This window comes from Episyrphus balteatus, chromosome 2 (genome assembly GCF_945859705.1).
Source record: "Episyrphus balteatus chromosome 2, idEpiBalt1.1, whole genome shotgun sequence".
In the NCBI taxonomy this organism is placed as follows: Eukaryota; Metazoa; Arthropoda; class Insecta; order Diptera; family Syrphidae; genus Episyrphus; species Episyrphus balteatus.
In genome coordinates, this window is record NC_079135.1 from 131,579,699 (window position 1) to 131,603,784 (window position 24,086).

At 31.7% G+C, this 24,086-nt stretch overlaps 2 protein-coding genes across 16 annotated transcripts in view; one reads left to right on the forward strand and one right to left on the reverse strand.

The window, feature by feature from the left end:
• LOC129911728 (disks large 1 tumor suppressor protein) overlaps window positions 1–24,086 on the reverse strand; it is a 146,173-nt gene that overhangs the window by 34,199 nt on the left and 87,888 nt on the right. For 13 of the 14 annotated variants that reach the window (XM_055989615.1, XM_055989614.1, XM_055989608.1 and 10 more), the window contains one exon: window positions 254–277. The exons of the other annotated variant lie outside the window; for it this stretch is intronic. In XM_055989615.1, the coding sequence (XP_055845590.1) occupies window positions 254–277 (24 nt within the window). The remainder of the gene's footprint in view (window positions 1–253; window positions 278–24,086) is intronic. 14 annotated transcript variants of the gene reach the window in all.
• LOC129911727 (uncharacterized) lies at window positions 11,021–22,494 on the forward strand. 2 transcript variants are annotated; one of them, XM_055989601.1, is made up of 3 exons: window positions 11,021–13,685; window positions 13,746–13,807; window positions 17,363–22,494. In XM_055989601.1, exon 3 carries the CDS (start codon window positions 17,372–17,374, stop codon window positions 21,896–21,898), a length of 4,527 nt encoding a protein of 1,508 aa, XP_055845576.1. In that variant the 5' UTR covers window positions 11,021–13,685; window positions 13,746–13,807; window positions 17,363–17,371; the 3' UTR covers window positions 21,899–22,494. The 2 variants fall into 2 exon arrangements, with proteins under 2 accessions (XP_055845576.1, XP_055845577.1); XM_055989602.1 differs by lacking the exon at window positions 11,021–13,685 and having other exon boundaries at window positions 13,692–13,807.

The window sequence follows — 24,086 nt, forward strand, 5'->3', positions numbered from 1 at the left end:
GATATTACTTTATCAGTTGCTATTTACTACTATTATCTTTATTACTGGTAAAATAGGCTGAAGCAGAGTTAATAAACTATGAAACATACACAAATAGGACATTTACAATGAATTATTACTACTAAATGCACAAAAGCAATTGAATACAGTTTGATACATACAACAACTCTAAACTGATACGACAGATACAAACAATGAACATAACAATCAATGACACATTTTTAAACAAGTTAAGGATTATAACTTGTCTTACCTTGTGTGTGGATGTCGAATGCGCCTGAAAATTATAGTTTAAAAAAAAATATATAAAATTAATCATATAAAAATAAAAGAAAATATAAAAGAAATAAATAAATCTATATTGGTTAATGGAATAATTCAACAATGTGTTTTAGTGGTTTTTTATTTGAATTGATTGTCGAGAACGATGCTACTAAAACCAGAAGAAAGTAAAATTTTGAACTTTTACTTCATCCGAAAATCTTTTAAAGGGATATAAAAGGAAACATTGAAAGAAAGAGATTAAGGCCAGTGACATAAAATGACAAATTTACGTTAGCTCGCAAAAAAATTGCACTATACTGATGTTTTGAAATGTTGTTGATATAGACGCAAAAAGTGTAACACCAAATTTGCAGTTTCAAAAGAACTGTGCCAACTGCGTGGTGCGCCAAAAATAGCGAAATTTTTGTACTTTTTTCTGTTTTTCGGTTTTTTGTTAATGGTGATAACTTCTATAGGATGTACAGTAAGAAGTAAAAAATTAAAAACTGAGAAAAGTACGAAAATATCACGGTTTTCCGGCATTACGTAGTTACCACAGGTCTTTTGAAGCTGAAAACTCGGGTTAATACTGGAATCTGTACTAATAACATCCCAAAATATCAGAGAAGTGCAATCATTTACTTTAAAAAAAAAAACTCAACTATAGAAAACTTTAAATTTTTTAAGTTAATCGAATAACATAAACAAAACAAATTAAAATGGAATTGCTTATTTTAAGTACCTATATAACCATTAAAAAATAGGTTAATATGACGCACATTTTAAATTTCTAAGAACACGAGAAATCCTGCGAATCTAAACATAGCCTCTAATTGCGTAGGTATACTCTGAAGGTTCGTGGGAAAATTCAACAACCTTCATGGATTGAAAGCGACAGGGAGTCCACTGATGGACTTCGTTCTCATTGAGTGGGAACGAAATCCACTTTAGTGAAGTGGTTTTCTTTCCCATTCAAGGTGGGATTGAATTCCACTCTCTAATGGGAACCTAGTACACACTCAACAAAATTAAAAGAGAATTTATTTTCAACAACGATTTAATAACGAAAAACGAAAGTAATCAAATAAGCGTTATTTTTCGTAAAAGTACTTTTTAGTAAAAAAAAAAAACGCGCACGGGCATAAGTCCCGATTTTTTTCGGAATTTATGTCCCACTTTACTAGAATCCAATTATGGACTTAGGTATGTCCCTCACTACTGAGACATAAGTCCCAAAAAAAACAGTTTCGGCACTCATTCCTCACATGTTAATGGTTAGTCGAAATAGCATCGTGACAAAATAAGATCATGGAAAGTGAAAGTCTTTTCGAAAATATTTTTGATATGTATTCTTTATGAGTTGATAACAGGGTGAAGGCGGAAAAACTTTTGCTCACATGAGAATCTATTTAATTTGTACAAACCAAACGCGAAGCGGAAAAAAATTTGGGTTGTACAAATTAAATAGATTCTCATGTTAGCAAATGTTTTTCCGCTTCGTGTTTGCCAAATTATAACACTTCACTAACATACAAACATTTGCGTCTGCCTGGCGATCTAACATTACCTAAGCAGAGGAACGAACTTGCGTGAGCGGTCCACTTAGGATATTTAAAGTCGCCAATGTCGGCGTCTTTTTAACTAACTGAAACTTTGTCTGACTCGCTTCGAGGGTTCTCAGTATTTTAAAACCCTTTTAGGGTTCTCTGTCCCGCTCACGTAAATTCGTTGCTCCGCTAAAGGTATGTAAAGTCGCCAGGAAGGCGCCAATAACAACACTTTTTTAACTAAACTGTGCCTTGTCCCGCGGATGTTAATTCCAAATTAAATGGAACTAACATCCAATTGGGTTAGTTCCGTGGGTGTTACACTCCCTACTAACAATTTTGCTTCTATAATGCTTTACAGAAGCAACAATTGCACCTGTAAGGCTTTATAGAACCAAAATTGTTTGTCGGGCTCTTTTCAGTTTCCTGAAAACTGGATTTCAAAATGAACTGCTGATTTTCCAGATTCGGTAAAAAGTGAAATTTAAAACTCGCGACTCTTTTTCTTCTTATTCAACTTCTTCTTGGTGAAATGGGAATTAAGTTAACTAACATTCAGAGGGAACGAACACCACACGTTTTTTTCCGGAATTAGATTTCCACCTAGCATGGGAACTTACTCCACTTTACTAAAGTGGGTTTCGTTCCCACTGAGTGGGAACTAACTACCTCAGTGGACTTAGTTCCCGTGGACTTAGTTCCCCGCACCCTAGGTACGCTTTTTGTAGAAGAATTGTCTGAACCTGAACTCATTTATATAGAGTTTTTATTTATTTTTTTTATTAAGAGTTGAATTATCCTGGAGTAACACACCAGGCTATAATGCTTGTTCACCGCATTCACGTTAATTAAATCAAAGAACTAACAATACAACAATTTTTGTTGCAGTTTGAAAAAAAAAAAAAAAATATCGGGGATTTTTGATTATCCGTAAGGGCTATTTCGCACATTGGTCGCCGAAAACCGGCCCGGTACCGGATAAACGCCCCTTTAAAATGGTTGCAAAGTACCACAAATGTGCATCTTGCAACCTGCCAAAAGGGGAGTTTACCCGGTACCGAACCGTTTTTCGGCGATGTGGGAAATGGCCCTAACGCGGCCCATCCCGGTCAATCGAGTCTGTAATGTAAAATTATTTGTACCGAAGAATGCCTACAAAAATAAACAGAATGAATGCTAAACAAGCAAGATTCTGCGCTTTATTCTCCTGTAAAGATCACATCAACACCCTGTGCAAAGCTGTTGAATATTGATCAACCTTCACCTGCTATTCATTGCCTTCGAGAAGGCTTTTGACTGCCTCAACAGAGTTTATTTGGCTTGTTTTGTAGAGGAGGTCTATCCCGAAAGAGTCCATTGCTATTATAAACGCAACATATAATTCGATGGAATCTGACATCTGATCTGAATCTAAATATCGTAGACTACGTATGCCTTTTCTCAAAGTATCAGTCCAGGGGGAATCAGAGAGAGGTATCAGGAACCCATTGAATCTATTATTCGAAGACCTCAATGGAGGTGAATTGAAAACACGTTTCGAAAATTCAATCAGCCTTCTACTGCTACTCGCAAAAGAGTCCAAAGAAAAAAACATCAAAGGGAATTTTTTTGTATTATTAATAATCATGTTAATATCTAAAATATCCTTGAATCTGCATTTATGTAAGTAATTTTTGAAATAAAATTTCATTTTTCTTTTGAAAAAAAAAAAAAAAAAATACATTCATAAATCAGAAAAAAAACTCCTGGAAAGTCAAACACTTTATGTATCTAATTTTAGAGTGTGTCTGCTTTATGAGATCTTGTAATTAATCTTGTAATTATTTTTTTTTTGGCGCACATTTACTCATATGAAAGTTTACAGTACATATCTAGTAGATACTTAAACTTATACTATCATGAATTCAATTAGACACTTTTAACGATGAGCGAATTTGTGTTTCTTTTATTCTAATTATTGTACGCTCTAGTTTCATAAGTCTCATACTTTCGTCTGCTGCGGCGCGGTTGAAAAGTGAATTTCACTTCTCATTAAACTGAATGACCTTATACTAAGTTATAGCTTAGGGACTTAAGGATATACAAACATACATTTAGATAGATACTTTTTCGAAGTCTATTACTGTTAGGTCAGTCGGTCACATGAAGCAAATAAATATTAATGGAAAGAGAGGGAGAGTTCTCATCAATTAGCAGTCATTGCGCACTCCATTAACACAATTACTAAATGACTATTTTAGTTAAAGACTGTTTGTTGCTGCTGCTGATGTTAGCTTGGGTATCTATATGCATAATAGATATGCTTATATGGCCTTTGGGTGTTTTATATTATTACCTACTACATCAGATATAATTTTCATATACAAAATTCTCTCTCTTTTTTTCTATGTCTCCTTCCTTTATCATCATCAGAGAGATATGAGTTTTTGATGGAATTTTGTTTTGATTTTTAGTTATTTTTTGTTTCTATTTCGCTTTACGAGAGTATACCGCACCCATATCTGATTAAAGTATCAAGTTCAATATGACCGCCTATCAGTTAAACTTACAAATTAAGAACGTAAGTGATATAGTTTTGGTATTTAAGTTTTAGTTTTATTTTTTGTTAGTGATAAGATAGGCTTTTGCAAGTTAGAAGTAATTTTAAAGGGATATGGTTTGGGAAGGCAATCGCAAGTTATTTTATTGAATGATTGATAGTGATAAATAATAGAAGATTACGTATACATTGATTAACTGGCGCCTTAACTAAACTTATCAAAGGACACGGTAGTGCCCAGCCAAGTTCTCTAGCAACTTTGGCATTACAATCTTATTTACAGGAAACAACTCAGGCCATTTTCGACCCCCCTCTAACTTCTATACCAAATATGCTAGAAATTTCAAACTCGCTCCATTTGTTGAACTAGTCATAAAATTTCAGCAACTTAGGATCAGTAGTTTCTGATATATAGAGCTTCAAAAATCGCAAAACTGTCACTTACTGACTCACTCACTGAAAAATGATCAAAATTCTGGACAACTTTCCGTTATCGAAGAAACTTGTAATTTGGCACAGTGATGGGTCTTGTGCTGCATACAAGGAAAAATTTGAAATTTTCAATTCAGGGGGCGTGGTAACTGCCCATTTTCGCTGAATTTTCATCAAATATTTTAGAGCACTTCTCATAGAATCTTATTGTAGTTTCATAAGCAAAAGAAACATTTCAAAATAGACATTCTCTAATCAGAGGGTGAGGTCCCCACTCTAAGATATTCGCATACAATTTCCTCAAAAGAATAAGGAAATATGCATGCTTTAGATGTTTTTAATTTTTCAAATAACCTTAAAAATCGATAATCGATAATAATCAATTATTTTAGAGCACTTCTCATAGAATCTTATTGTAGTTTCATAAGCAAAGGAAACATTTCAAAATAGACATTCTCTAATCAGAGAGTGAGGTCCCCACTCTAAGATATTCGCATACAATTTCCTCAAAAGAATAAGGAAATATGCATAGCTTTAGATGTTTTTAATTTTTCAAATAACCTTAAAAATCGATAATTTAAAGAAAAATTGTCAAATAAACAATCAAAACTTAATTGATACAAATTTAAAACCAAACTTTAGAACTTGGCAAACTTTTACATCTCAGTCCTTTTGTGCCAGCATTTAAATTTAACAGATGTAATTAGAGGTTACCTCGATAATTATACAAACCCCTTCCATTCTTAAAACACTTTTAACACATTATTTGTGTAAAGGTTTATACGAACTATTTTAGCCCTCTTTTCTGATATGACCAATGAAATATGTATGCCAAATTTTCTTATGTAACTTCAACTGTTCAATAAAACGAAGAAGAAAATGTCTTGTTTATGTCCTACCTATGTTCTGGTGTAAGGTGAGCATTTTGATGTAAGAATCATGCACTTCTCATAAACCAATTGGTACAACACATGTTTTAAAATATATATAAAATAATACAAAAAAAAAGTACCTATCACAAATATTTGTTCACAACTTATGAGAAATATTTTCATACATAAACAATGGAAGGTCAGAATGCGATAAACAGCATAGCATTATATTGTTAGATAAGATTATTAAAAGATTGATAAATATAATATACTGTGCGACAAAAATTAGTACCAAGGTAATAAGTTGACAAGAAAAGGTTTCCAAGTCACTTGACTTTAATAACTAAATTCATTTTATTAAAATTAAAAAAAAAAAAACTATTATTTTCGAGTAGATACTGAAGTTAAAATAGGTTTTGTTATCAATTATATTTAAGCGCATTGACTAACTATGGTAAAACATTTTATCTTGTAAAAGAATCAAATGGCTAACATTGAGGTGGAAACCAAAACATTTTTAGGAGCTGTGGTCCGACATAAAAGGGCCGTACTGGTTACGGCAAAAAAGGCATTGAATGAAGTTTAAAGTGTATAAAGTTTATAATGTATTATGGATTTAATTAAGCAAACAACTCATACACTTTTAAATCCAAATTCGCATGAGACTTTGTAAGCAAGCTAGAAGAACTTAGAAAATAAAAAAGACACTATTGGAAAATGGATATGTTGGTGTTCAGGGGGTTCAAATTATATTGCGGTATTACAGATAACTTACCTAATTTAACAATTGATAAGAAATGATGAAAACGATTTCGAATGAATCTCATACAGATACAGGCAAAACGAATACTTGGGAATTACACGCCAAAAACAAAACAAAACCTGTGTAAATGTGAGCAGGAACAACCTGACAATAGCTATCGGCCCTATTCTGCTATTCGATTCACGTGAATCGAAAGATTTAATTCATTAACCACGTCGAATTGTCTTCGATAAACTTATGTCTTTCGATAGTAAGACGTTTATTCTGCTTGTTTTAGTAATCCTCAGACAAATTTTTTTGTGAAAATTTAAACGCATATTATTTTAGACTTTCACGTGAATCGAATAGCAGAATAGGGCTGTATGTTTAATTTTCCTCGTGATCCAGATCACATCATTGTATTTATTTGCGAAACAATAACAAAACAAAATCCTGCTTTTGTTGTAAAGCTAATAAAAACAATGATCTGACCTGTATCACGAGGAAAATAAAACACAACTAATATTAACAAGGTTCCTCACAGGCCACATCGTTCTCAAACGAACATAAAGAAACACCAGGGCACATACTGGCATATACGACACAGACACCTTGGGCAACACCGATTTCAGATAGAGAACTACATTCTCTCAAAATACTCCAAATAACTAAATACTCCCAATTGCTGTAACAAAAAGTACCTTGCACATAAAATTGGGGGCACAGTAGACTAGAATTTGCAGTGCAACTTCCCCATTTATATATTTTTACCATTCAAATTAATATCCCTCTTCAATAAATAGGCACCTTTTATTGGTTTCATAGATTGGAAGTGGTTGAGTGTAGTCTGTATTAATGATGGCTTATTTTTTCCTTGGAAAGTATGCAAAAACAAAAAATATGTAAAAACAAAATGGATAACAAATTTTACGTGTTATGAATGGTTATCGCAATGTTTAAATAGTATAACATTTTTTGAAAAAAATATTGATATAATCTTATATCACCTTATATTTTCTTTCTTTTCTTCCAGGAATATTTAAGAGCAAATGGAAACCTTCAAATCAACAATGAGCTCGTGTCGCAAAAGGATCAAAGCTTGATGCCTTTCTTTGCAGCATTCTGACCTCTGACCAACCAACTTCAATTGAAATTAGTGTGAGAACCTGCTCTATGCTGACGATTCACTCACATATACCTTTACCTACTGTTAAACCACTTCACCATCGATAGCTATGCAAAAAGTCCAAGCTCTTATCTGGAAACTATATGAGTTGTACAACTAAAATCGTGCATTTGAACAAGTATCTCATGCAAAAAGCGAAGAAACTTGAAGGAAATATAGCCAAGGATCCAACAAAGTCATCCCGAAGGTAGGTACCTTCGAGCTTTGGATATTCTGGATGAGAACATAACATAATTAGCGGACAACGAAAAAGTTTACTTTTACTCCTTAACTCAGTCAACATATTCCAACTTAACAAACTTAACACAACCAACCTAACAACTAAACATTCGAGATGGAACATCCCAAGCACAACCTAGTAGACTTGCAATATATAAGTTCATCTACGTATTGTATCATATATATTATTACGGTTGTCGAACACCCTTTTCCGGGACTTACACCGAACCGATTTTAATAAATTATATCTTAAAAAAAGGCGAATTTCTGCCGCCAGAATCTGATAAAATATAATATTTATTTTTGTTTATAATTTTTAAGAAATTTGAATTTGTTTAAAAAATACTTTTCCAGTCAAAATGAATTTTAAAATGACTTTTTACCACTTTCCAATGAATCTGGAAATGTTTGACATGGCGTGTTCACATTAGGGGTGTTCGTATATCAATACTTCGTTTCATCAGGGGCGTTCATAAAACATTAATTTTGAGCAACATATCATACTAAAACGTAATAAATACATTTTTTTTTTGAAAAAACTACACAGTTTCATTCTACTCAAAGAGGAATTGGGTTAAAAATGTTGAAAAAAGAAGATTTTTTTCTGAAATTTTGAGTGCATTTGCATTTAAAATAATCAGAATGCAATTAAAATTTTCAGGAACTTTCGAACAATTTAAATGGCATGAACTTATAAATTAATTGCTATCTGAAAATCATACTTTACCGAACAGAACAAACTATGTTTAAAAAAATGATTTTCTGTCGCTCTTAACTGATAACAAAATAAATATATAAATGTTTATAATTTTTGAGAAATCTTATTTTGTTTAAAAAATAAAAATCCTGTAAAAATTAATTACACTCAAATTTGGAAATTTTATAATATGCCGTGTTCACATTAGGGGTGTTGATAAGTTGGTTGCGTTCACGTAAGTATCTTAAGCTTTACGGATAATTTTATCTCTAAAAATCCAAATAATGGGCTGCGTTCGTTTCGGAACATTTTTATCTATTTGTCAACACTTAAAGGCTTGGCCACACCGAAGGGTACATGCGGTAGCGGTACGGGTAATTGTATGAAAAAAATTCCAAATTGGAACAGCAAAATTCAGCTGTGGAAATTTTTTCATACAAGTACCCGTACCGCTACCGCATGTACCCTTCAGTGTGGCCAAGCCTTAAAGCTGCTTCGATTATAGCTTATAGCCTCTGATTCAACTTTCGGTCATCCATGGATTTAGCTATTTCAACATAAAAGAACCTTGAACCAGTGTTAAATCTCACCTTTACCACCGATTTCATGAGATAGAAGTTGCTGCATCTGAGCTGTTAGTTGCGTTTTTTTTAGTGGCTTTATTTACTGCTTTGTACTTCAAGCTGCTAGAACTACTTTTTAAATATAATTATAGTAGTTGACCCGACAAACAATTTCGGTTCTATAAAGCTTTACAGATGCAATTGTTGCTTCTGAAATGCATTATAGAAGCAAAATTGTAAGTAGGGGAAAGCAACTTTAAACACTAAACAGAAGATAAGCCCAGCTAACAATGTTGGTGGTATAAAGCTTTACAGAAGCAACAGTTACATCTGTAAGGCTTTTTATAAGCAAAATTGTTAGTCCGGAGTGCGCTCTAAGGAATGCAGAAGAATATAATGTACTATGCACACCTATTACGATTCGACTATCAATTGATAGTTGCTAAACAAATGACCCTTTCCCCCCAAATTAGATTTTAAAACACCAAATTTCAGTATTTAACAAATATCAGTTAATAGTTGAAAATCGTAATAGAGGTGATGATCTTACTTATACAACAGTAATATGAACACACCTAATAATATTCCAATGGAAATTAAATATTAAAGTGAATTCTTCCAGTGATATTGGAAATATTTTAAAGAAGGGATGTTTATATTATTGGAATGAAAAGAAGGAGAAAATAAAAACAAATTGGAATGAAAAGGAGAAAACAAATTGGAATAAAAAGCAGGACAAAACAACTTTAAAAGAGAAGGATGTGTTTAAAAAATAGGGAATGAAAAGAAGGAGAAAATAAAAACAAATTGGAATGAAAAGAAGGACAAAATAACTCAAAAAGAGAAAGATGTGTATAAAAATAGGGAATGAAAGGAGAAAATAAAAGCAATTTGGAATAAAGAAAACGACTAAAGAAGAAGACTAAAGAAAAGATACAAAAAACGACAAAACAACTTAAAAAGAGAAGATAATGTATTAAAAAGATAATTTTTATTTAAAAAAAATTATGACGATTAAAAAAATTGTTTGAAAGAAAACTAATTACATAAATTATTATTCGATAATTTTTCTGAGTTTATTTCGGAACTCCTGCGATCCGGAAGGAACACTTTTGTTCCCTGGTGTAGATGGCGATGGCCTCTTTAAGTTTGGTTGAACTTCCGGAGTGCTCATGAAGATTTCGTCTTCATGTTGAAACAGTGCTGAAGCATTCCTGGCTTCCTCTTCAGCCCTCATTTTTTCATTCTCTGCAAAAACAAAATAATTAAAAAACAAAAAAAAAAACAAATACCAATCACAAACTTACCCTCATCTTCTCCTGTTAGGATAAAAATTTTTTTGAATAAATTTATCCTTTTTATATTTTTTTTAAATTCTGATTCACTTTTTATACTTTTTTCGAAGTTTTGGAGACACACTTCCACTTTTGCTTTTAATTCTTGGCACTCCATCTTTACAAATTTAAATATAAAATAAAACACAAAATCAAAACGCTTCTATACTCCTTCAACATTGGGTAACGAATAATACCGTTTCCAAATTTTCAAATTCACCATTGTTTGTCTCTTTCCATCCACTTTGAACATTTGGTAAGGAATAACACCGTTTTCAAATTCACTATTGTCTGTCTCTTTTCAAATGGTGTGTTCATTGTTCTGTATCAAGTCACATCCAGAGCTGTGTTCAAGCAGTGGTTGGCTTTAAGGTTTGACCACACCGGAATGTATATGCGGTAGCGGTACGGGTAATTGTATGAAAAAAATTCCAAACTGAAACATAAATATTCAGGTGTGGAATTTTATTCCTACAAGTGCCCGTATTTCTACCGCATACACAACTATTGAACACAGCTCTGGATGTGCCTTGGCACAGAACAATGAGCACAGTATTTGAAAACAGACAGACAATGGTGAATTTGGAAACGGTATTATTTGTTATCAAATGTTCCAAGTGGATGGATGTGGATGTGTTTTCTGTTTTATTTTATATTTATATTTCGAAAAAATGGATAGCAACGAATTAAAAAAAAATTGGAAATTTGCCTAGAAAATTTTGAGAGGCAAATGATGCAAAATTGTTTAAAAGAAACATTAAACACATGAATTTATTTCAAAAAATATATACTTTTACGAAAGAAGATAAGGATAAGTTTGTGATTGCTATTTGTGTATTGTTTTTTTTTTTTTTAATTATTTTGTTTTTGCAGAGAAAGAAAAAATGAGGGCTGAAGAGGAATCCAGAAACGCTTGGAGGTACAAACAAACCAAAAGCGGCCATCAACATCATTCAATAAAAGTTTACCTTCCGGTTCCCACGAGTTGAATGATGCAGACATCTTATAAAAAGTGTGTTTTTTTTGTTTATTTATATAGATTTTGTGCAAAAAACGATATAGAGATATTTAAAATCAAAACAATTTACGTGTTAAAAACAACAAAAACTTTATCTGTATAGATTTTTTTTGAAAAATCCAGATAATTATCCAGATTTTACTTTCTCTCGATAAAAACAGTAGTGCCAAGCAGTTTAATTGTTGTGTTCATACAGAAATATCTGAAAATATTAACAAAAAAAAAGTGGAGAAAATGAGGTTTGAAAAAAGCTATCATAGAAAAAAATAATCAAAAATTAGTTTGACTTGGTTGCATTGAAATGGTAATATTTCGAGTTATACGCCATGCACTTTTCAGATAAAAGTTTTAAATGACTCCTAATTGTTGAACAAATATATATATAAAATTACCAGAGTTTTTTCGAAAAATTAGAAATAAAAAAAAAGTTTACACGTTTGATTTTTAAAAAATCGAAAAAAAAATCAATATGGCTACCTTCAAAAGCTTATAACACAAGAACGACGCAACTTAGGTTTATGGTCAAGGTCTTAAAATGTAGCTAAGAATATACAAATAATTTTTGGTTTTTTGTTAAAAAATTTTTTTCTGAACCCAACATGGATGGCCACATGAATAGTTTTGGTTTTTTTGTGAAATTTGTTTTTTATCCATCATGGATGTAATCCCTACTAACAATTTTGCTTCTATAATGCTCTACAGAAGCAACAATTGCATCTGTAAAAGCTTTACCCGATAAACAATTTTGGTTCTATAAAGCTTTACAGATGCAATTGTTGCTTCTGTAAAGCATTATAGAAGCAAAATTGTTAGTAGGGTATATAGAACCAAAATTGTTTGTCGGGATAGCCATACTACTACGGACTTAAGAAAAAAACATGAACACGGTACATTTTTGACAGACAGCTGCCAAAGTGTATGTACAGTGGTGCCAAACATTTGGATGGAATTCAAAAATCCCGATGTCGTTTTTTTTGCAAAAATCTATATAGATAAACAAAAAAACACACCTAAAAACTATATTATAAACACACCCGACAAACAATTTTGGTTCTATAAAGCTTTACAGATGCTATTGTTGCTTTTGAAAAGCATTATAGAAGCAAATTTGTTAGTAGGGCATAGCACTAGAAAAATATACAAAATTTTTACTTTTGTAAATTTCGCACTTTTTCACTTTTTAGGTCATTGTACTTAATGGTTTAATGCGAAATTTTCAATAGTAAAATTTTTTTATTTCTTTCTAGCTTTTTTGATTTTGGAACAAACTTCAAAATTTGTTTTTGAAATCAAAAACTAAGCTTCCTGGATCATTATAATAAATTTGACTATATAAAATGGGTTTGAAAATTTTCACTGTAAAAGTTGCCGTTTTATTTATACCTTTAAAGGCATAACTAACGACCACTTTTTGCATAACATCAAAAAGTGAATATTATCAAAGTCATTTTGTGACAGGTTTTCAAACTCAAAAATGAAAAATAATGAAACAGAAAGCTTATCTTTTGCTTACAAAAACAATTTTTGTAGTTTTTCCCAAAACAAATACATCTAGAAAGAAAAAGAACACTATTTGAAATGATTTAATTAATCATTTAAGCTATTAGTTTTTGGTCTACAAAACAATTTGTAGGCTTTTTTTCCCAAACCTATTGCGCTAGCGAGAAAAAATTTGTTTACTTTTATACTTTTGTAAAAACTGCCATTGTAATTAAATCTTTACTTTTTGTCTTTAAAAATAAAACGTAGTATTTTTTTGAAGGTATTAGCTGCGTTCTTTTGAGATTATTTATCTTCTTCTTTGTACTCAAAACTTCTTTGAACTCCTTTTTTAATAGAGCAAAAGTAGTGCAAAGTAGATAAATGTTCCCAAAAGAACGCAGCTATTTTAAATCAAACATACCAGAACTAACGACATTGAACAAACCTAAAAACACAACTGAATTTATGTGAACACGCCTACATATTTCAAAGTGAAATGAACACCCAAGCTTCAATTTCCCCTACTTTCCAGATTTCCAATAAAAAATAACGGGACAAAACGAATCAAAGACAGTTATAACCATATTCAATTCGACCAAAACCAAGAGCGAAAGCAAACGATCTGCATAAAAAGAATTTATTTGTGAGTTAAAAAAAGAATCATCTTAAACTAAAAAAAAACTTGAAAAATAAAACAATAAAAAGACAATAAAAAGTGTAGAAATACCTACCTATATTTGTGAACAAAATTTCAACTAAAAAAACCTAAAAAACAATTAAAAAAAAAAATGTAAGTATGAAAGAAGATATTTTTTTTTAAATTTTTAGTTAATATCTTTAATATTTTCAGACATTCTTTAAGAAAAAGAAGAAAAAGAAGGGAAAAATTCAAAGGATTGCCATCCAAATAATGTGAGTTTAAATATTTTTTTTTTTTAGCATGCTTTGTCGAATTCCTTTAAAAGAATCGAATTTAAAGCGAATTTGGCGTAAATAATTGAAAAAAATTCGCTTTGAATTCGACTTTTTTAAAGGAATTCCACATTATTTTACTTGCAAATTCAACTCTTATTAATGTCGTTTTCTATTGACGAGATTCAGAATCAGATTTGTGAATCTGACAGGTAAAGAGGGAAAAAAGTTGAACAATCTCAGATTTCATGATCTATTTGAGGCTTGAAATTAAAAAAAAAATGAATCTGAATCTGGAATTTTATCAAGATTCATGCACACAAGCATACGCACTTTCACACTCCTCTGTTTAACATTTGTCTGAAAATTTGTTGTTGTTTTATTTTAAAAAGTTTTTTTTTATACGCACAGATTTCGTGCACAATTACAAAACTAGATTTCATATTCTATTTGCAGTGGAAAATCTGAGATTTTTAAACAAATATCTCAAAAGCAAATAGAAAACGACATAAGTATTTTAAAATTTAGAAAAGCGAAACAGAATGTGAAGTGCTACTATCGCACAATTACTTTCGGTTTTGAAAAACGAAAGATTTATTTTTTGATCTTAGATCAATTTTCCAGATCTGGATTTTTAGCAAATACAAATCAATCTGAAAACCAAAATATAAATTTACCAAACGAAAACCCCATTACAGAATGTCGCCTCTCACAGTACAGTACTGTGGTGGTCCCTGACTACATGAAATGCATGTAGGTATTACTGAGAACATTTCGGCATTGAAATTTTTCACATTTCAACGATTTTTTGCTCAGTCATTTTTCGGTCAGTTTCAGATTTTTTTACTTTGCTCAAGCACCAAATTGGGTGTAAATTTTATGGACTGAATCTCAAAGTACAACATTTTACAGCGTTTTTTTAGGATTCGGAGACCGTTTTAAGCTAATTTTTTATTTTAAAATTTTTTTTTATAAACAATTTAATTCATAATGAATCAAATAAGTTTTTATTCATCAAAATCAGTTATTAGTGGAGTAACTTAAGCTGAAAAAATGGCAATACTAGGGAACCCGGCCGAACAGCTCTGATTTTTATGATCTTTTTTTTCAAACGTCGGTTATATAAATTACTTTAAAGTCTATAGATTAAAAATTGCCGCTGTTGTCGTTTTGATTTTTGTTTTTAATTTTAGTTAAACTAATGCCAAAAGATTTTCTAGGCAATTAAAGGAAAACAACTATATGGGGGTGCAGTAAAATCTTCCATCGTTTAGGCAATAAATGCAATTTTCTCACAAATTGACTTCAAACACAAAAAAAATATTTAAACACAACGGCAACACCTACAATATTTAAATATACATTTTTACTTTATTCATATTTGTAAAATTAAAATTAAGTAAATTGACGAAACGGTTTTTGAAAAAATGGTTACTAAACTCAGGTTTTTGAAAAAAAAATTATTACGAACATTTTAACATGTCCTTTTTAAAAGTTTTTAGTAATATAAAATGCATTTATTTTATATTTACAGTTTTTGAAAAAAATTAAAAAAGTATTTTATTTTCGAAGAACTTCTTTTAATAGAAGTTTTGAAAAAAAAAAAAATCAACATATTCTTATTTTAAGTTCAACATTTAAATATAAAGTTATTTTCTTTATTCAATAGCCCTTATTGTTGAAAGTTAAATAGTAAAAGTTATAATTTGCCAAAGTCTTTGAGAAAATCAATTATTTGAATGCAAAAATTCAGTTTTTATGAAAAAAATCCAATAAAATTGAAGTAATTTAAATTTTTTTTTAAACTGTAATATATATTACCTTTTCGGAACTCAACTGATAACATTTATGGCCAAACAAAATTTTTGAAATAAATTTATATTTTACCACGATAAAGTTTGAAAAAAGTCATTTAAAATTTTTTAATAACATTTTTTTTCCAAAATTCTGAGTTGAGGACCATTACTTCAAAAACTCTTCAGTTTAGTGGATTTATATTTTACACATAGATATGAGATTCTGGCTTTTTAGAAACGTGTATGTAAATATTGTATTTGTTGCCGTTGTGTTAAAATTTTTTTTTTTAGTGTTTGAAGAAGAAAATTGCATTTATCGCTTAAACGATGAAGATTGTCTTTTATTTCTATATATTTTTTTTCTTAAATTGCCTAGAGAATCTTTTGATATCATTTACTTTATGAAATTTAAGCAAACAAAATGCCTTTGTTCAAAAAAAATTTAATTTTTATTTTAAAAAACAATACGGCTACATCGGCAATTTTCAACCTATAGACTTTAAAGTATTTTTAATTACCGACGTTTGAAAAACAAGATCATCAAAATTAGAGCTCTTTGTCCGGGTTCCCTAATAATTTGCTTTAGTTACTTTACTATAGAAATTGTGGAAGCTATGAATTTTTTCCTCGAGAAAAAAATTTCAATTTATTGCAAAACCCAATTTTCGTGATTTTTTTTTGCAATTTCCTCAAAAGGGTGTTTTGTCAAAACTGCCTTCATATTCAGATTGAGCACCCCAAAATACATAAAGATAGGCAGGTATCAAGTCCGGTTTAATTTTTTCTAAAAATTAAGACCATTCGAAATTTTCTACAATTAGTATAAACAGAGAAGTAATTTTTCATTTCTTCGATTGTCCTAATAAATTGAAATTTCTTTCTCGAGTAAAAAAATCATTGCTTCCACAATTTCTAACTGATTTTGATGAATAAAAACTTATTTGATTCAACATGAATAGAACAATAAACTGTCTATAAAGAAAAACACAAAATGTAGCTTAAAACGGTGTCCGAATTTTAAAAAACGGTGAAAAAATGTTTGAGATTCAGTCCATAAAATCTACACCCAATTTGGTGCTTCAGCATAATCAAAAAGAGCAACTTCTCCTCTGTTTAGAACTGTAAAAAAATTTGAAACTGACCGAAAAATGACTGAGCAAAAAATCGTTGAAATGTGAAAACATTGTAAAACGGTTTTTTGACGACAACTTGAAATTTTGAGGGTCTATGAAAAATTTCAAGTGCCGAAATATGATGTTGTCAGTAATACCCATAACTTTTGCTGGGTCACTTCCAAAGTAATTAGCATGATTTTTATTTTGTAACTCAGTGTAATTGGTTCCAGTTTTGTGTAGTAAAATTTAAATTGATGAAAACGACAAAAAAATGTTTAAGCAGTACTGTATTACTATATACAAGAGATATGCTGCTTTTACCATTTCGATCATCAAATATAAACCCAATGAATTTTCAACTTTCAATAAACACTTGAACCATTGTTTGTACAACTGGGCTCTTTTAATTTTACTAGGGAGATTTTCCGTAGGGCGAATGTACATTGTATATGTTCACATTTCAAAAAAAATTATTTTATAGGGGTCGCGTATTTAAAAAAAAAAAATAATCAAAAACAATGCGCTTTCTGAAAAAAAGGAGGCTTATAAAACAAAAGTTCAGACAAATTTTGCGAAATTTCATTAAAGTTGAAACATTCAAGCACAGACTTACTTAATCTCTCTACCATTGTGTTTAATTTTAGATATTCAACATGCCTTACAAAAGATCTCTGAACCCAAATGCAGAAAGACGTAGAAGACAACAGGCGAAAAAGAATTTAACGTCACCGCAAAGGCAGGAGAGATTGTCCAACTACCGAAGGAACCGGCAAACTCGCAGATATGAAGAAAACAATACCCTACTTCCTTCTACATCCCTGCAAGGAGAAGACATACAACAGCTATCAACATCAGAGCCGATACAAGAGCAACAGCCATCTACATCAGAGCCGATACAAGAGCAACAGCCATCTACATCAGAGCCGATACAACAGCAACAGCCATCTACATCAGAGCCGATTCAACAGCAACAGCCATCTACATCAGAGCCGATACAACAGCAACAGCCATCTACATCTGCTTATCACCTTTCATCGGAGAGAATTAGAGAAGAAATTAATAGAAGACGTTCTCAGGACAAATTAGCAGTAAGTTATTGTTGTGCATGGATTTTACATAATGACAATGAAGTACAAACGGTATTTGTTGGCTACATGAATATTACCTGTATTCACTGTAGCGCAAAGTTATTTCCATTGGAAGTAGTTAGTGGGTCTTCAAATATTTGCTGTCACAAGGGAAAAGTTACTTTGCCTGAGGTGACTGTTTGCGACGAACTTAGAAATTTAATTGAGGCAAATAATGAAAACACAAAAAATTATTTAAATAACGTTCGACAATATAACAACGCACTTGCATTTGCTTCAATTCAAGTAAATTATGTAAATTTACCTGGGAGAGGGCCATTTTGCTTTAAAATACATGGCAAAATATATCACTTGGCGGGCAGTTTACAATGCTCCGTAGGGCAAACACCATCTTATGCAGGCCTTTTTATTATAGATGCAGAACAGGCTTTAGAGCAACGTTTATATCATGAAGCCAACAAAGACTGCAACATTGATATAATGAGAACTTTGCAGTCCATGTTAGAACGTCATAACCCTTATGCTCAGATGTTCAAATTTATGAAGGATTCCGTTGAGGTTTCGACTGATTTTCAGTTAACGTTTTCAACTGTCAATGCATTCGATCCAAGGCGATACAATACTCCTCGATCTAACGAAATAGCAGCCATATTTACGAGCACTGATGGGGCCCCTCCAGGAAAATTTGACTTTGTCATATATTCGAAGTCTTCAGGTTCACTGACCAAAATATCGAATCTTAATCCCCACTGTGATCCTATGTGCTATCCAATGCTATTTCCATGTGGGGATAGTGGATGGAGACCAGGTATACACCATGTAAACATTCATAAAACCCCCGTGAGAAATGTTACAACTCAGTTGCAATACTACTGTTACAGACTTTCAGTAAGAGGAGATTTTAATCTAATACATGCATCAGGCAAGTTATTCCAACAATACGTAGTGGACAGTTTTGTCAAGGTGGAAGGTTCACGTATTGCTTATATTAAATCACATCAAAAAGAACTGCGAGCAGAGAACTACAAAGGTTTGATAGACTTCATGAATAGCGATGCACATCAAACAGGTGCTTTGGTTGGAATCCCGGTAGTACTTCCATCTACGTTTTTGGGGAGTCCTCGAAACATGTTGCAAAATTTTCAAGACGCTATGACTATTGTAACTCGCTTTGGTAAACCAGACATTTTTCTAACATTTACATGTAACCCAAACTGGGTAGAAATCAAATCAGAGCTAAAACCATATGAAAAAATTGAAAATAGACCAGACTTAATAACAAGAGTTTTTCATTTAAAGCTCAAGTTATTGCTTGATGATTTATTTAAAGGGAATGTTCTTGGTGTTGTTACGGCATATGTTTATGTAATCGAGTTTCAGAAGAGAGGTTTGCCCCATGCTCATGTTCTTTTTATGGTCAGAGATGAAGACAAATTACGTGACAAGGAACGCATAGATGCAGTTGTTTCCTCCGAAATTCCCGACTCGCAAAAAAATCCACGGTTGTTCAATATTGTAATGCAATGTATGGTTCATGGACCATGTGGAGTTTTAAATATGAATAGTCCTTGCATGCGTGATGGTCAATGTAGCAAAGGATATCCAAAATCATTTGCCAATGAAACAAACATGAATGTAAATGGGTACCCAATTTACCGCAGAAGAGATAATGGACGGTCAGTTTTAGTTGGTTCTCATGAAGTTGATAATCGCTGGATTGTGCCTTATAATGCTTTTTTAACACTTAAATATCAAGCACATATCAATGTAGAGATATGTTCATCTGTTAGATCGGTAAAATATCTCTATAAATACATTTACAAAGGCCATGATTGTGCGTCTGTGCGTTTGCGAACTGATAGGGAAGGGCAACAACAACTTTCTTTAAATGAGCCTGATCTGTTCTTAAACTGCCGTTACGTAAGTCCCCCAGAAGCGATGTGGCGTCTTCACGAACGATCTTTGTTCGATCGATCTCACACTATCCAAAGACTACCGGTCCACTTACCCAACGAACAAATGATTTATTTTGGGCCGGGACAAGAACTCCCAGTAAATTTGAATAGAGAAACCAAGCTTACAGCTTTTTTCAAATTATGCCAATATGACGAGACTGCTCGGGAATATTTTTATCAACAAATACCAGAGCACTACACTTGGGGAAACAGCATGTGGAAAACGCGTCAAAGATTTTCAAAAGCCATAGGGAGAATATTCACGGTAAGTCCCAACGATCGTGAAAGGTATTTTCTGCGTCTGCTTCTTCTTCATGTCAAGGGACCGCAGAGTTACGAAAACATAAGGACAGTTGATGGGACACTCTGTGAAACATATCAAGAAGCCGCAGAAAAATTACACTTACTGGAAAATGATCGAGAGTGGACTCTATGCTTGCAAGAGGCAGTAAATATGCAAATGCCTTTCCAGTTACGTCAACTATTTGCGATAATTTGTCTGTTTTGCTCACCAAGCAATGTTTTACAGCTGTGGATAACTTTTGAGCAATTTTTGACCGAAGATTTTTCCAAAAAATATAATGCCGAATCAAGTACTAATCGAGCTTTGGGTGAACTGGAACTTATATTTCGGCAACATGGAAGAACATTGGAACAATTTGGTTTACCAACACCAACTCAAAGAGTAGAACAAGAAGCAGAAGATACCTACAACATCGTAGAAGAAAGCGCTGTGGGTCAACTCTCTTATGATAAGCTCAACGTAGAGCAACGTGAAATCGTAGATGAAATTTTGATTGATTTGCAAAGTGGGAAAGGACATTCGTACTTTATCGATGGGCCAGGAGGAACCGGAAAAACATTTCTATACCGCACGTTGTGCTCTATTTTACGTGGTGAGGGAAAGGTCGTTTTATGTGTTGCCTGGACTGGAATTGCAGCGAGTTTATTGGAGGGTGGTCGAACCTGCCATTCACTATTTAAATTGCCGGTTCCAATTTTAGAAACCTCTGTATCGAGCATCCGAAGTTATTCCAAACAAGCTGACATTATCCGTCAAGCTTCATTAATTATTTGGGATGAAATCTCTATGGTTCCTAAGGATGCTTTACATGTGGTTGACCGTCTGCTGAGAGAAATATTTAATAAAAACGACCTTTTTGGTGGAAAGACCATTCTCTTTGGTGGGGATTTCAGGCAAGTTCTTCCGGTTGTAAGACACGGCAACAGAACTTCTATTGTTGAGACCAACGTAAAGCAGTCCCCTTTGTGGTCCCAAATTCATAAAAGAAAACTTAAGAAGAATATGAGAGCAAATGAGGATCAAATTTTCTGCAAGTGGTTACTACAATTAGGAGACGGAGATCTTCAATTTCAAACGGACGTGTCTCCAGAAGCAGTCAAAATTCCTAAAAGCATTTACGTAAATGAAAATGAATTTGTATATAAAATTTTTAACACTAGCATTATTAACCAACATAACGTAATGAATTTCGTCGATCGGGCTATTTTATGTCCAAAAAATGACGATTGCGATAAAATCAATAATTTCATAGTGAACAATATAGTCGAAGGCGAACCAAAAACGTATTTTAGCAATGACTCACTGATTTCCGAGGATCAAGCCGATGAACAACTTTATACCGTTGAATTTTTGAACAGCATAAGTCATTCTGGCCTTCCACCTCACGAACTGGTATTAAAAAAGAACACAACAATAATGCTAATAAGGAATCTTAACGCTCGGGAAGGCTTAATAAATGGGGCAAGGATGGTTATCACTCGATTGGGTGAATTCACTTTAACAGCGAGACTATTAAATAACCAAAAAACGGTACTAATTCCTAGAATATCTTTAACTCCTTCTGATGCTACGATGCCGTTCAGTATGATCAGGAAACAGTTTCCTGTCAAAATTTCCTATGCAATGACCATCAACAAATCGCAAGGTCAAACGCTTCAAAGGGCGGGATTATACTTGCCCAATCCTGTTTTTTGCCATGGGCAACTTTATGTAGCTTTTTCGAGGGTTCAGTCATTTTCCAATATTTGTGTATGGTTGAAGGAAACAGAGAAGCAAATTGTTAAAGATGACTGCATAATAACTTCAAATATCGTATTTAAAGAAGTTCTATAAATTATGAAAATTATGAAATGAAAACAAGTCCAAATAAATTTCAATTATTTATTATAATGAAAATGATGAATGTAATAAGTGAACCTTTACATTAATAAGAAATTTTTAAAATATCTTTTATTAAAAATAACATATCTGAAACAAAACAATCAATTACTATGTAAAAAAACTATTTTTAAAATGACAAAACTGAAAATAAGTATGCGCACCTGTACATTACAAAGAAGTTAAAAAAATCTATTGTTTTAAAGATAAAAGCTGGAAATAAAACAATCATTTACTATGTAAAAAAAATCTATTATTTTTAAAATGACAAAAAAATATGTGCACCTTCACATTATTAAGAAATAAAAAAAAATCTATTATTTAAAAAATAAAAAAGGAAAATAAAACAATCATTTACTATGTACAAAAATCTATAATTTTTAAAATGACAAAACTGAAAATATATACATATGTGCACCTGTACAATAATAAGAAATTAAAAAAATCTATATTTTAAAAACAAATATCTGAAAATAAAATCATTTACCATGTAAAACAATGTATTAGTTTTAAAATGACAAAATGGAAAATAAAATTATAATAATTATGTGTTAACACAAAAATAATGTTTTTTTATTTGAATGCATGCAAATGCGAGAGTTCTCGCACGGGTAAGCTAGTTTATTTATATTACATCACTTGTTATTTATAAGGTAAGGCTATTAGGTCCCTTATGTGTCAACAAAATTTTGTTTCAATCAATGTATATCAAATAAGTTAAGTCGAATTGTAAATAGTAAGCAAACCAAAAAGAGAATTAAATTGGTTGGTAAGTCTTTAGGTTCCTAACGTTTTAACTTATTTTGTTAAATACTTGAAATAGGTATTTGTCAAATTTATAATAAAGTTGTTCAATGTAATTGAGATCAATTTGTCCTTTGATTTTATGTTTAAGTAATCATATATGCCTCAAAAAAACCGATATAACAAGAGATTTTTAATTAAACCATCTGCCAAAAGAGACCTTGCTTTTGATTATTTTCATATCACAAAAAACACACCTTCAAAGTAAATCATCATCATCGTTTTTGATATACGAGAAGCAACGATATCATATTTTCGATTTCCCTAACAAGCGATAAAATGCGCCCTGTTTTGTTAAAAAAAATGAATTTAGTCATTTAAACAGTTCTCGTCTTCTCAACAAAAATGACTCATTGGAATTTTATTACATACAAATATTATATATATGAACCTATCTAACTGAATATGACGTTCCTTGAAAACTTGAAAAAAAAAAAACAAACAAAATTCAATAGATACTCAATTTTTGATGTGTGGAATATTATACGAGTATATCGGTTGTTAGAGTATCTTAACGTTTCTTAGTCACGCATTTCTTATCAATCAATTTCTTGTCCTCCATCCAAAGATTTTTCATAACAAAAATAGATAGACAACAGACAAGTTGTTCAACTTTGTTTAAAGATTTTGTTTTTATTTTGTTAACAAAACAAAAGTTCCTTCAAACATATTATTTAACTTCAATGTTTTATAAACAAAGTTTTTTTTGTTGATCGATATCAAAAGTTGGAAGTAAATTGTCCAATCTTAATAATACCTAATCTAGTCATAAATATGGTTACAATTTTGAATGAAATTATTTTTTAAGTCAAGCACTGGTTTCACTCTTTTAATGTTACCCGTGATTTCACCAGTTGCTTGAATGCTTTTTTGATTTTAATTGTTAACAACGATGGATTTGGTTAACATTTAAAGTCGTGTCATTGTAATCGACCTACACAAGTGTAGTTTATGCCAAAAGGTGATAATTTTCGAACGTTACGGCGATTTGTAATAACTCCCATTTTTGTGTATTCGTCTATTTATAACTTAAGAAGGGATGGGTTCCGAGAAATTAGGCCCCAGGAAATAAAGCCCCAATACAAAAATGAAATAAGGCCCCAATAAAGTACTCACAAAACAACAACAACGAAATTTTTCAAATTTTGTGGTGTTGTTTCATTACTTGGGGCCATATTTCATTTTGTTTCATAATTCTGTTGCATAATTTCATTATCATTATCATTTCAACCCTAATTTTACATATTTTAAAAACAATTTGGGACCTTATTTCGTATTTCATAATTTACATGAAAATGCTAAACTTTTAAAAAAACTTTTGTAAAATTCCGCTTATCAA

What these genes read in the sequence shown, in the direction of transcription:
- LOC129911727 (XM_055989601.1), top strand. Translation starts at nt 17,372, where the DNA reads ATGCCTTACAAAAGATCTCTGAACCCAAATGCAGAAAGACGTAGAAGA.